The sequence below is a fragment of the Ceratotherium simum genome, chromosome 21, assembly GCF_057802395.1.
Source record: "Ceratotherium simum simum isolate JZ-2026a chromosome 21, ASM5780239v1, whole genome shotgun sequence".
Taxonomy (NCBI): domain Eukaryota; kingdom Metazoa; phylum Chordata; class Mammalia; order Perissodactyla; family Rhinocerotidae; genus Ceratotherium; species Ceratotherium simum.
In genome coordinates, this window is record NC_141920.1 from 46,226,780 (window position 1) to 46,241,605 (window position 14,826).

At 40.0% G+C, this 14,826-nt stretch overlaps 1 protein-coding gene across 1 annotated transcript in view; it reads left to right on the plus strand.

Annotated features, from left to right (window-relative positions):
• CFAP61 (cilia and flagella associated protein 61) overlaps nucleotides 1–14,826 on the plus strand; it is a 292,142-nt gene that overhangs the window by 101,441 nt on the left and 175,875 nt on the right. The window contains exon 12 of the mRNA XM_004433707.3: nucleotides 1,979–2,118. Within this exon, the coding sequence (XP_004433764.1) occupies nucleotides 1,979–2,118 (140 nt within the window). The remainder of the gene's footprint in view (nucleotides 1–1,978; nucleotides 2,119–14,826) is intronic.

The window sequence follows — 14,826 nt, forward strand, 5'->3', positions numbered from 1 at the left end:
CTTTTGCCATGGCTGGCCTATCAGTTAAGTCAAATCAACTACTGTACTTCTTCAGTTGGCTAATTACAAGCAAAATATCTGTTGTTTTATTTTTCCTTGGTACTCTTTATACTGAGGCAAAAAACAAATCTGGTTTAATTATGTTGCCTGAGAGCTATGTGATCATAGATTGTACTTCCACATTTTGTTAATGTAATGAAGGCTTGCAATAATGTTCTCCATCATAATTTTTTTGAATTAATTTTACGGCATTTCAAAGCTTGTAAGGCAATGTAGATTACCCTGAGGTAGAATTTACAAATCTGGTTTCCCTCAGAGATGCCCCAAAGTAATCTCACTAAGTTTAATTCATTCTTGTTTTAAGTCCATGTAAAGGCAGATCTTCAGCATTAAAAAGCAATGCTGGCTTTAGAAAGGTAAAAGACATATTTACTTTTTAATTCTATTTTATATGAGGAGACAGGAAAAAAAATACCTTCGTTACTTCATTCTTAATCCTTCAAATCCAAGTCGAAGTAACTCATTGTAGTCTCCTCCTCCCAGAGGAAGCCCACCGAGACTAGGCACCCAATCCTTATCTTCAGCTTGAGTATTTCAACAACTTGACTGTAAAGTTCCCTGAAAGGAGCTGTGTTATTTTGCTAGAAAGAAGGAAGATAAGGTCAAACAATGGTTCACTGCTTTGGGTTGCACAAATGTCCCCAGGGTTTTGGATTAGCACAAGTAATGCCTTCACAAGGTTCAGGAGGAGGCGAGATCCCAAAGGGACAAATTAGCTCTGGGAAGATCAGGCTGTTTCTGCAGGCACCTGGCACAGGGTCAGGTGGGATGTGTGCAGCACGGACGGTCTAGGGCAGTGCTGTCGATACGTGTTGAATGCGAGCTGCCTAAGTATTCCAAGTGTTCCAGCAGCCACATTAAAAAACATTAAAAAAAATAAAAGGGAACAGGTGAAATCAATTTTAAAAAGTATATTTTATTTAACTCAGTATGTCCCCAAATTTAATCATTTCAACATGTAATTAGTATGAAAAATTATTAATGGGATATTTTATATTCTTTTTCTCAGTTTTTGAAATCCATTGTATTTTACACTTACAGCACCTCTCAATGCAGGCACTAAATTTTCATCAGAAATACTTGATCTGCATTTAGATTTCATAAAATTTACAGTTGAATAAGTAGATTTGTATACCCAAGTTGTTCCAAACATACATAAAACTTTTCCAATAACTGAACTATCAGTCTTTAAATTTCAATTAATTAAAATGAAATAAAATTAAAAATTCGGTTCCCCAGTCTCACTAGCCATGTTCCAAATGCTCAGTGGCTAGATATGGCTACAGGCTACCGTATTGGACAGTGCAGATCTAGAGGTAAGTGGCAACCATCAGGACATGCGGATCCCCCTGTGTCTGCTACCTAAACCCACTGCCCCGGTTAAACATGTCCTTAGATCTGTTCACCCAGATGGGATCATGTCATGATAAAACACACAGACATCTGTTCATGTGCAGTCACAGTATTTTAGAGCAGAAAAGCCCTGGAGCACCACCCTCTCATTTCACAGAGGAAGGGACCGTGGCTGGCGCAATATCACTTAGTAAGCCCACAACCTTTGCTATGACACCATGCTGCCTCATTTACTCCTGGATGCAAGTGAATTTGCAGATGCAAATGTCCTTAATTTAAAAATCTACTTCCCCTAAAGACCTATGCTGAGTGGGTCCCATTGTTCACAATACTCATTTATTCAGGTTTTAGTCAGACTCACAGATATTTTCTCCTTTTTCTTGCAGTTGCTTATCCTCCTGAATTTTGTATGATTACTTTCCAAATCCTAGGAAAGTTTAACTTGAATCCCCTCTCCTTTACACATTCTACTCCTGTTTTCTTTAGCGTTTTACAGCAGGAATTTGTTTAGTGGTAAGTGATTTCTGCTTCTCTTTCCACGTGTCCTGGTCTCCAATCATGTTAGGACAAGAATTTCTGCATCATTTCTCTGCCGCATCTCACCCCTGAGTTTGTCCTCATCCAGAACTTCGTGAAGCTGGTCCCCTTCAACAACTGCACCCTGGAGCAGGACCTCTACGTCTTCCACCGGGCTGGGTTGCTCAAGTAAGCGGACACACATTTGCCCAAAAGACAATCCAGGAAGTTAAAAAAGAGAAGGGAACAAGGAACTCCCTTCTATTTTAATTTAATGATTTACTTAAAAAATTATCTTATTGGTGGAGGGCTTGATCAAGTGATTTTCACCAATATTTTTAGGGAAAGAGTCATATTGGGAAGTTACTTGTCCAGTCAGAGATTAAAACATAATATAACCCCACAATAATCAAAACAATTCCGTGTTGACAGATTCTATGGAGGGAACAAAGTAACATAAGAAAGAGTCCCACCACAGACCCTAATATAGTAAGAATTTAGTGTATGTATGTGTATAAACATACATATATGACAAAATTTGTGTCACAATAGTGGGAAAAGGAAAGATTCTTCTGTAAATGGTGGGACAAAATAAAGATAGAAACGTTCTTCATTTTATACAGTAAAATAGATTTCCAGGTGATTGAAAAGTTAAATGTAAATATTGAAAACATAAAAAATTAGAAAATATGTCTACAGTGCTAGGTTCTGTGCCAGATTCTGAGAATAAAATGGTGAACAACATACAGATGTGTTCCCTGTCCTTTCAAAGCTTATAAACACTCACATAAATGTAAACCTGCAACTGTGATGGACATACCAGCAATGGGTATGTGGTACTATGAATATGTATCATTGGGAGATTCAGCCTAGTCAGAGGAAGCTTTCCTGAGGAAGAATGTCGAGTACTAGACAAGGAGTGTGGAAGATTGATCTTTATCACGTCTCAGGATGGAGAAGATCTTTTTAGAACATGGAAGAAAAAAATTAAGATCTTTTTTAACTATGCAAAGTTTTTGAACCATCCTAATTTAATTAAAATGCAGCTGACTACTGGAAGGATATTTTTAACAAATATGGCAGACACAAGGTTGGTATATTTAATATATAGAGAGTTTTAATAAATACATAAGAAGACCACTTAATACCCAAATAGAAAAACTAGCCCCCACCTCCAAAAAAATGGCCAGACTATTTGCATATGAAGAAAAACAAAAAATCAATGGATATTTAAAAATCTTCAGACTTATTGCTAATCAGGGAAAAGAAAGCAAAGCAAGGATGAGACATCATTTTTGGTCAATAGGCAAGAATTAAAATATAGAAACATTCTGTTCTAAGGAGACAAATGTAGCACTGGTCAGAATGTAAATTGACATGAAATTTCAAAGGACAATTTGTCCAGAACGCTGAAGTAGTTTATATCTTTTAACCCTTTAATTCCACTCCTAGAAATATATTCTGAGAAACTTGTTGCACAGCTGCAAACAAAAGTTTATGTATGAGGATTAAAGAACATTGGAAATACCCTAAGTGTCCAACAGTAAGAGAATGTTTAAGTACTTTATGGTACCTATATGAAGGAATCTATAACCATGTTAACAATTCATTTGAAGAATACTTAATGATTGGAAAATACTCAGAAATATAATGTTAGGCTAAAAACATATCAGTATATAAAACAGCATTTAAATATGACTAAATTTCTAAAGAAAGTAAAAAACATGACTAAAATAGACTAGAAGGAGACACGCAGATGCAGTGGATGCTGTGGTGCGCCACCCAGACCCTTCTCATTCAGGACTCAAGAACTCATTTCCCAACTATGGGATGTGCGAGTGCCAGCAGCTCGAAGCTGGGTCCCCCACAATGTAGATTGCCCGGGACTGAAGAGAAGGGCTTTGCCTGAGGTCTGCCCTTCCCAAGGGCAGCCTACCTCTAATGACTAGTCTGTGTGGGGAGGGGGAGGAGAGGCAGTATAAAGGGCCAGCAGCTCTCTGTTTCAAGGAGGGGCAACTCTGAAGGGTCTTCCCAGGGCCAGAACTCCCCCTGGAATCAGATAGGCATTTGTTGTGACCCCATTGCTTGCAGCCCAACTTCTCCCTCTGCCTCATCCTGCTCTGTCACTCTCCACAGATGTGGAGGGTCCCAGGAGCTCACCCTAATAAACCTCCAGTGTGCAGATCTCTGTGTGAGGCTGCCTCCCAGGGAAGCTGGCCTGCAACATTGGAGATGGTCAATGGTTGCCTCTGGGTGGCAGTAGGAGCATCGTGGATGATCTTTAATTTCCTTCCTTGCATTGCCTAAATTTTGGAATTTTTCTATACCAGGCTTGAATATTTACTGGGATTCTTTTGCTGGCAAGTGGTAGAAACCTGTCAAATTGGCTTAAGTAACTGGAGAATTTATTAGTGCATAGAGCAAAGTGAGGAATCCAAGGGCGATGCTGGTTTCATTTGTAGCTTAATCGGAAAGCCAGCCCTGTTTGGTCTGTCTCTTCCACGTCAACCCCATCTCGGACCAGTGCTTCCTCAGTGGCTGCAGGATGGGTGGAATAGCTTTAGACCTTTTGTCACTCCAAGTCCAGCAGGAAAAGAGTGGTGGGCATGCTTCTCTTCAGAAGCCCTGACATAAGAATCTATTTGTATCTCATTGGCTCAGATTGGCTCCTGTGCTGACCTCAAACCCATCGCTGGGCCAATGCTACTGGTTGGCATTGCTTAGGTCTGTTCCCAAAGCTTGGGTTGGTGGTGGAGGGGTGCCTTGTCAGACACAAATCTGGGAGCATTGGGGGAGAATTGGGCAATTGAGCTGCTCCCCATAGCTATGTTTCAGGACAGGACCATCTTGATCAATAGAAAGTGAACACTATATCTGTTATAGAAATAATATCAATACCTTGCATTTTCTATAACTTAACTTTTTCAAGCTGTCTTATACATGTAGTCTCATTCTTACAAAATATTAAGAAGCTCATCAAACTGTACATTTAAAATGGGTGCATTTTATTTTATATAAATTGGACCTCAGTAAAGTTGCTACAAAATCTTATGATAAAGGGATTAGTGGACTAGTTTCAGAGAGCTTTCTCTATAGTTGATATTTTAGCCTTTTAAGTAAAACTTTGAGAAACATCCTAAATCATCACTTTATAATTGGGGACTGGTTAAATGAATTTTGACATATTCATTCAGTACATTACTCTGCAGATTTTGAAAAAATAACAACAGATCTATATATCCTCTATGGATTGATGTCTAGGATGGTGAGAAAAGCAAGGAGCTAAACAGTAACAGTAATAGTAATAACAGTAATGATAGCTAACATTTATGAAGGGTTCATAGTGTTCCAAGCACTTTCTTAATCGCTTCCCATATGTCAATATTCACAGTGACCTTATTAGTGAGGTACTGTTGTTATTATCCCTATTTTACAGGCAAGGACACATACTCGGAGAGGTTAAGCAGCTAGTCCACAGGACACACGCAGAGAGTGGCGGAGCTGGAATTGGAGCTAAGGCAGTTAGCCTCCAGAGCCAACTCATGACCACCTCACATATTGCTTCTCTGTACTCTGTTTTCAGTGCAATCTCATTTAATGTTTTAAAAAGTAGATCTGTGTATCAGTTAGCACTTAGGCTAAGCTGTTGTAACAGAAAGACCCCAAAATGCGATGGTTTGAGCCACACAGAAGTCCCACCTCTATCACACAGCAGTCTAGCCGTGAGCAGGGGCTCTAGGGAGACCGGCAGCTTTTTCCCCACGAGGTTGTCCAGGGACCCAGCTTCCTTCTCTTATCGCTCCACCATCCTGTAGAGCAAGGGTATTGACTGAACGTCTGCAGACAGAATCAGGGCTCTGTGAATTTGGATGCGGGGAAAAACTCTATCTCTATCTTACTAACCTCTAGTTGAAATTGAGTGTGTCCTTCCATTGTGAATGGAGCCACAGGCCTCACAAATGTTAGCAGAAACCATGACTTTGTAACCAATAGAAATCGTGGATATTTTCATACCATGTTGTGTTTGTTGCAGAAATCTCAAAATGTGTATGCTCATCCTACTTAGAAATTTCACTAGTTATTTTATTCTTGACCAGGACTTGTTATTTAATGCATTAATGAGGAGATACAGATATTACGGTAACACATTTTTTAACATTTTGATGACTGTATTTCGATATAACTTGTTATCTTTTATTTTACACATTTAAAAACAGTAGTCTGAGAAGGGGTTCCTGGCATCAGCAGACTGTCAGAGGGGCCCATGGGACACAAAGCTTTAGAACTGCTGCCAGAGGGGACTCTTGTCCTCTTCATGGTGGGAGCTGGCCCAGAGCACCACAGCCACATTTCAGCCCATGGGGAAGGGTGGAGAGAGGAATGGAGGGGAAGCACTTTCTGCTTAGGGGGCTTGTATCACTTCTGCTCATATCCTGTAGTCAGGAAGTTGGTTGCATGGCCCTGCCTACCTGCAAGGGGGGCTGGGGGATATGTCACTAGTAGGTTGGGCATGTGCCCAGCAAAAACTCAGTTGATTCAATTATTAAAAGGAAGAAGAGGGAAAAGGATACTGTGGGACCATCATACCTAGTTTTTGTCTTACGTATGTGCAGAAGTTCTAGAAAGGTAGACAGGATTTTATTAATCTTATGTGCCTCTAGGGAGCAGGACCTGGAGGTTGGGGTGTAGATGGCAACTTATTTTTTGCTTTGTGTCTAGTGGTTCTGTTTGATATTTTTAAATTAATAAACTTTACTTTCTAGAGCAGTTTTAAAATTGAGCAGAAAAATACAGAGAGTTCTCACATACTTCTTCCCCACCCCCTCATACAGACTCTCCCACAGTTAACATCCCACACCAGAGTTACACCATTTGTTACAATCAGTGAACCTACACTGACACATCATTATCAGCTAAAGTCCATAGTACATGTTAGGGTTCACTCTTTGTGTTATACATTCTGTGGGTTTTGACAAATGTCTAATGACACGTATCCATCATTATAGTATTATACAATGTAGTTTTTAAAAATCCCTAAAAATCCTCTGTGCTCCACCTACTCATCCGTCTTTTCCCCCTACCTCCTGGGAACCACTGATCTTTTACTGTTGCCATAGTTTTATCTGTTCCAGAAAGTCGTATAGTTGGAATCATACAGCATGTAGCCTTTTCAGCCTTTTCAGATTGGCTTCTTTCACTCTGTAATATGCATTTAAGGTTCCTCCATGTCTTTTCCTGCCTTGATGACTCATTTCTTTTTAGCACTGAATAATATTCCATTGTCTGGATGTACCACAGTTTATTTATCCATTCAGCTACTGAAGGACATCTTGGTTTTGGCAGTTATGAATAAAGCTGCCATAAACATTAGTGTGCAGGTTTTTGTGGGGATGTAAATTTTCAACTCATTTCGGTAACTACCAAAGAGTGTGATTTTTGGTTGTATGGTAAGAGTGTGTTTAGTTTTGTAAGAAACTGCCAAACTGTCTTCCAAAGTGGCTGTACCATTTTGCACTCCCACCAGCAATGAGTGAGAGTTCCTGTTGCTTCACGTCCTCACCATGTTGTTAATTAGGTATTGTCAGTGTTTTGAATTTTCGCCATTGTAATAGGTGTGTAGTGGTATCTTGTTATTTTAATTTACCACTCCTTAATGACATATGATGTTGAGCATCTTTTCATATTTTCATTTGCCATCTGTATATCTGCTTTGATGAAGTGTCTGTTCAGATCTTTTGCTCATTTTTAAGTTGGGTTGTTCATTTCTGTTTTATTTTTTAAAATTATGGGTATGGGAGGCGGAGTCAAGATGGCGGCGTAGGCAGACTCTGAACTCACCTCCTCCCGTGGACACAGCCAATTTACAACTACTCGTGGAAAAATTACCCCTGAGACAGAACTGAAAACTGGATGAGAGGAACTCCTGCAACAACGGACAATCCTAACTGGGGTGGAAGAGGCAGAGACTCCCTTCCGGAGAGGAAAAACGCCGCCTTCACAAGCCGCCAGCTTCACGGCCGCCCGGGAGCAGCTCACAGGTACGCAGCCTCCCTGGAGGCGCGGGGCCCTGAGCCGGGGAGCACCCCCGCTGTGGGCATTTTGTGGACCCAGCACAATCGACACCAGTGGCATAATATCTGACCTTGCCTGCTACTAAAGCATTGGGGAGCACCCCCAGAAAACCCGGCTCACAAAGAAACTAAAACTGGCTCTTAAAGGGCCCGCGCACAAACTCACCCGTTCCAGAAAGCATCCTAAAATCACCAGAAAGAAAGGTGCACACTGCTTTGGTGACAAGAGACTCACCTAATAGGCCCTGAGTGCATCTCGGTGAGGGGTGAGACCTCTCCAGGGACTGGGACATTGGCGGTGGCCATTGTTGTGGCCTGGTGTGAGCGTGCTGACACAGACGCCATTGGAGTTGTTCCTGAGACCTGCTAGCCCAGGGTCTGCTCCACCCGCTAGAGCACCGATTTAATCCAGCTCAGCCAAGGCAGGCAGCCCACCCTAGAGACTGGCCCCACCTAACAACAAGCCCTCAGGCAACGTGTGGGCCTGCATAGATTGGTGACTGGATTTTCTGCAGCCTGGCAACTGAGCTGACTTGAGCGGGGCAGGGTGTGCACAAGGAGCGGGTGGAGAGTGTGGGGTGGTGGCGGAGTGTGTGGGGCTCCCGCCGTGGAGAGACTGGGTCCGCTTGGGGAGGTCGGGGGCCGCCACACGGGGCAGGACTGTGTTGACTGTGTGTGTGGACCTCTGGGCGGCAGGGCTTGTCAGCTGCAGAAGACTTGTGCTTCTCAAAGACCCACATAGGAGGTTTGCCCCACCTTCCAAAGCCTGAAACAATTGGGTGCTCCTGTGCCTGAGACCAGCCCCACCCAGCTGCAATCCTCAGAGAGCTGACAAGAGACCTAATAGGCTAGAGGTTTACAGCAATTCTAAGGCCCTGAGCCTAACAACCTGCCACACTGGGGGCCTACTCACTTAAAAGAAATACTGCAACACAAATGTGGTATTAGAACTTACAGCCAACTGTGCTGGGGCTCCCCACACCTGATAAAGAGACTGAAGGGCCCACAACAACTACAAGCAGCTGAGCATTACAACAGCTGGCCAGGAGCATAACTCAGCCTCCCTGGGCACCTATAGGGAGAGCTAACAGGCCACAATAGAAGGACACACGTAGCCCACATAGGGGCCCCCCCTGGAACATTGAGAACTGAGGGAAGCACACTGGAAGCCTCCTAAGCCATCACTTACATAAGGTCACCTATCCAAGAGCAGGAGACGTAGCTGACCTACCTAATACGTAGACACAAGCACAGGGAAAGAGGCAAAATGAGGAGGCAAAAGAATACATTCCAAGTAAGGGAACAGGACAAAACCCCAGAAAAGGAACTAAGTGAAACAGAAATGAGCAACCTACCTGACAGAGAGTTCAAACTAAGAGTGTTAAGGATGCTCACTGATCTGGGGAGAAGAATAGATGAACTCAGTGAGAATGTCAACAAAGAAATGGAAGATATAAAAAGAACCAATCAGAAATGAAGAATACAATACTGGAAATGAAAAACTCATTAGAGGGACTCAAAAGCAGAGTAGAGGATACAGAAGAACGGATCAGTGAGCTGGAAGAAAGACTAGAAGAAATTACCCAAGGTGAACAGGTAAAAGAGAAAAGAATTAAAAAGAGTGAGGACAGTCTAAGGGACCTCTGGGACAACATCAAGCGCACTAACATCCGTGTTATAGGTGTCCCGGAAGGAGAAGAGCGAGACAAGGGGGCAGAGAATCTATTTCAAGAAATAATAGATGAAAACTTCCCTAACCTAAGGAAGGAAACAGACATCCAGGTACAGGAGGCACAGAGAGCCCCAAGCAAGATAAACCCAAAGAGGCCCACACCAAGACACATCATAATCAAAATGTCCAGAATTAAAGATAAAGAGAGAATCCTAAAAGCCGCAAGAGAATGTCAAGTTACATACAAAGGAAACCCCATAAGGCTATCAGCTGACTTCTCAGCAGAAACCTTACAGGCTAGAAGAGAATGGCACGATATATTTAAAGTGCTAAAAGGAAAAAACTTACAGCCAACAATACTCTACCCGGCAAGGTTATCGTTCAAAATGGAAGGAGAGATCAAAATTTTCCCAGATAAGCAAAAATTAAAGGAGTTTGTCACCAAGAAACCAGTGTTACAAGAAATGTTAAAGGGACTGATTTAAGGGGAAAAGAGAAGACCACAAATAGGAAAAATTATCTATTTCAATGATTAGAACGTAATGGATACAAATGCACAAAAAAGAGGTTAGATATGATATCAAAAACATAAAAGGAGGGAGGAGGGTAGTTAAAGAGTACAGCTTTCAGACAGAGGTCAAACTAAAGTGACCATCAATTCTGTATAGAAGAAGTAAGGAACAGAGAAGGACTACTTAAACACTGAGGAAAAAATAAAAAAGTTAAAAATGGCAGTAAGTACATACTTATCAATAGCTACTTTAAACGTCAATGGACTAAATGCCCCAATTAAAAGGCATAGGGTGGCTGACTGGATAAAAACAAGACCCATATATATGCTGCATACAAGAGACACACTTCAGACCTAAAGACACTCACAAACTGAAAGTGAAGGGATGGAAAAGATACTCCACGCAAATGGCAATGAAAAGAAAGCTGGGGTAGCAGTACTCATATCAGACAAAATAGACTTTAAAACAAAAACTGTAAAAAGAGACAAAGAAGGGCATTACATAATGATCAAGGGAACAATCCAACAAGAGGATAAAACACGTATAAATATCTACGCACTCCAATGTAGGTGCACCTAAATATATAAAGCAATTATTAACAGACATAAAAACAGAAATAGACAGTAACACAATAATAGTAGGGGACTTTAACACTCCACTTACACCAACAGATAGATCATCCAAACAGAAGATCAATAAGGAAACATTGGCCTTAAACGACACCTTAGAACAGATGGACCTAGTAGATATATACAGAGCATTCCATCCAAAAACCGAAGAATACACGTTCTTTTCAAATGCACATGGAACGTTCTCCAGGATTGATCACATATTAGGCCACAAAACAAGTCTCCATAAATTTAAGAAGATTGAAATAATACCAAGCGTCTTTTCTGACCACAACGGTATGAAACTAGAAATCAACTATAGGAAGAAAATCAGAAAAGCCACAAATACATGGAGATTAAACAAAATGCTACTGAACAACGACTGGGTTAACGAAGAAATCAAAGAAGAAATAAAAAAATACCTGGAGACAAACGAAAATGAAAATACGACATGTCAGAATTTATGGGATACAGCAAAAGCGGTTCTAAGAGGGAAGTTTATAGCGATACAGGCCTATCTCAACAAACAAGAAAAATCTCAAATAAACAATCTAAAAATGCACCTAAAGGAACTGGAAAAAGAAGAACAAAGCAAGCCCAAAATCAGTAGAAGAAGGGAAATCATAAAAATCAGAGCAGAAATAAATGAAATAGAGACCAAAAAAACAATAGAAAAAATTAATAAAACCAAGAGCTGGTTCTTTGAAAAGATCAACAAAATAGACAAACCTTTAGCTAGACTCACCAAGAAAAAAAGAGAGAAGGCACAAATAAGTAAAATCAGAAATGAAAGAGGAGAGGTTACAACAGACACCTCAGAAATACAAAAGATTATAAGAGAATACTATGAAAAACTATATGCCAACCAATTCGACAATCTGGAAGAAATGGATAAATTCTTAGAATCATACAACCTTCCAAAACTGGATCAAGAAGAAGTAGAGAATTTGAATAGACCAATCACCAGTAAGGAGATCGAAACAGTAATCAAAAACCTCCCCAAAAATAAAAGTCCAGGACCAGACGGCTTCCCTGGTGAATTCTACCAAACATTCAAAGAAGACTTAATACCTATCCTTCTCAAACTCTTCCAAAACATTGAGGAGGAGGGGAAGCTCCCTAACTCATTCTACGAAGCTGACATTACCCTGATACCAAAACCAGACAAGGACAACACAAAAAAAGAAAATTACAGGCCAATATCACTGATGAACATCGATGCGAAAATCCTCAACAAAATACTAGCAAATCGCATACAACAATACGTTAAAAAGATTATACACCATGATCAAGTGGGATTTATTCCAGGGATGCAGGGATGGTTTAACATTTGCAAATCAATCAACGTAATACACCACATTAATAAAATGAAGAACAAAAATCACATGATCATCTCAATAGATGCAGAGAAAGCATTTGACAAGATCCAGCATCCATTTATGATAAAAACTCTGAATAAAATGGGTATAGAAGGAAAGTACCTCAACATAATAAAGACCATATATGAGAAACCCACAGCTAATATCATCCTCAATGGTGAAAAACTGAAAGCTATCCCTCTAAGAACAGGAACCAGACAAGGATGCCCACTGTCACCACTCCTATTTAACATAGTATTGGAAGTCCTAGCCAGAGCAATCAGGCAAGAGAAAGAAATAAAAGGGATCCAAATTGGAAAGGAAGAAGTGAAACTGTCACTATTTGCAGATGACATGATTTTATATATAGAAAACCCTAAAGAATCCACCAGAAAACTTTTAGAAGTAATAAACGAATATGGTAAAGTTGCAGGATACAAAATCAACATACAAAAATCAGTTGCATTTCTGTACACTAACAATGAAGTAGCAGAAAGAGAAATTAAGAATACCATCCCATTTACAATTGCAACAAAAAGAATAAAATACCTAGGAATAAATTTAACCAAAGAGGTAAAAGATCTGTACAATCGAAAACTATAAAACATTTCTGAAAGAAATTGAAGAAGACACAAAGAAATGGAAAGATATTCCGTGCTCTTGGATTGGAAGAATTAACATAGTTAAGATGTCCATACTTCCTAAAGCCATCTATAGATTCAATGCAATCCCTATCAAAGTTCCAACAACATTTTTCACAGAAATAGAACAAAGAATCCTAAAATTCATATGGAACAACAAAAGACCCCGAATAGCTAAAGGAATCCTGAGAAAAAGAACAAAGCTGGAGGTATCACACTCCCTGATATCAAAATATACTACAAAGCTATAGTAACCAAAACAGCATGGTACTGGCACAAAAACAGACACACAGATCAATGGAATAGAATCGAAAGCCCAGAAATAAACCCACACATCTATGGACAGCTAATCTTTGACAAAGGAGCCAAGAACATACAATGGGGAAAAGAAAGTCTCTTCAACAAATGGTGTTGGGAAAACTGGATAGCCATATGCAAAAAAATGAAAGTAGATCCTTACCTTACACCATACACAAAAATTAACTCCAAATGGATTAAAGACTTGAATGTAAGAGCTGAAACTGTGAAAGTTCTAGAAGAAAACATAGGCAGTACGCTCTTCGACATCGGTCTTAGCAACATCTTTTCAAACACCACATTTGACCGGGCAAGAGAAACAATAGAAAAAATAAACAAATGGGACTACATCAAACTAAAAAGCTTCTGCACAGCAAAGGAAACCATCAACAAAACGAAAAGACAACCTAACAATTGGGAGAAGATATTTGCAAACCATACATCTGATAAGGGGTTAATCTCCAAAATATATAAAGAACTCATGCATCTCAACAACAAAAAAACTACCAACCCAATTAAAAAATGGGCAAAAGACCTGAACAGACATTTCTCCAAAGAAGATATACAGATGGCCAACAGACACATGAAAAGATGTTCAAAATCACTAACTATCAGGGAAATGCAAATCAAAACTACAATGAGATATCACCTCACGCCTGTCAGAATGGCTATAATTAACAAGACAGGAAACAACATGTGTTGGAGAGGATGTGGAGAGAAGGGAACTCTCATACACTGCTGGTGGGAGTGCAAACTGGTGCAGCCACTATGGAAAACAGTATGGAGATTCCTCAAAAATCAAGGATAGAACTACCATATGATCCAGCTATTCCACTGTTGGGTATTTATCCAAAGAACTTGAAAACACCAATTTGCAAAGGTACATGCACCCCTGTGTTCATTGCAGCCTTATTCACAATAGCCAAGACTTGGAAGCAACCTAAGTGCCCATCAAGGGACGAATGGATAAAGAAGCTGTGGTATATATACACAATGGAATACTACTCAGCCATAAGAAATGACGAAATCCAGCCATTTGTGACAACATGGATGGACATTGAGGGTATAATGCAAAGTGAAATAAGTCAGAGGGAGAAGGCCAAATACCGTATGATTTCCTTCATTAAGTAGTAGATAATAGCAACAATAAACAAACACATAGGGACAGAGATTGGATTGGTGGTTACCAGAGGGGAAGGGGAGGGGAGGGTGAAGGGGTAATTCGGTACATGTGTGTGGTGATGGGTTGTAATTAGTATTTTGGTGGTGAACATGATGTAGTCCATGCAGAAATAGAAGTACAATGATGTACACCTGAAATTTTTGCAATGTTATAAACCAATGTTACTGCAATAAAAAATAAAAAAAAAATAAAATAAAATAAAATAAAATTATGGGTATGTATTACTTCTATAATAGAAAAGGTAGTTAATTTTATATACACCGAGATTTTAAATTTTATTATGATTCAAGTAGAACTTTTATAAAAATGTACTTTACACTCTCTGCATTGTTAAGTAGAGTGCATTGGTGACATTTTCTTATGTCTTGGGATGCTCTTTATGAGTAAATACACACTGGAGATGGAGGACAACCAGACGACTCTGGCTCTAGGAGTGGCTCCGGGTCTGGCTGTAGCAGCGGCCTCGTTCTCGGTGCCTTAATTACTTCATTCATATTCTTTTGTCTCACACTCTCTCTTTTTACTATGAACATGTATTACTTTTATTAAAAATTA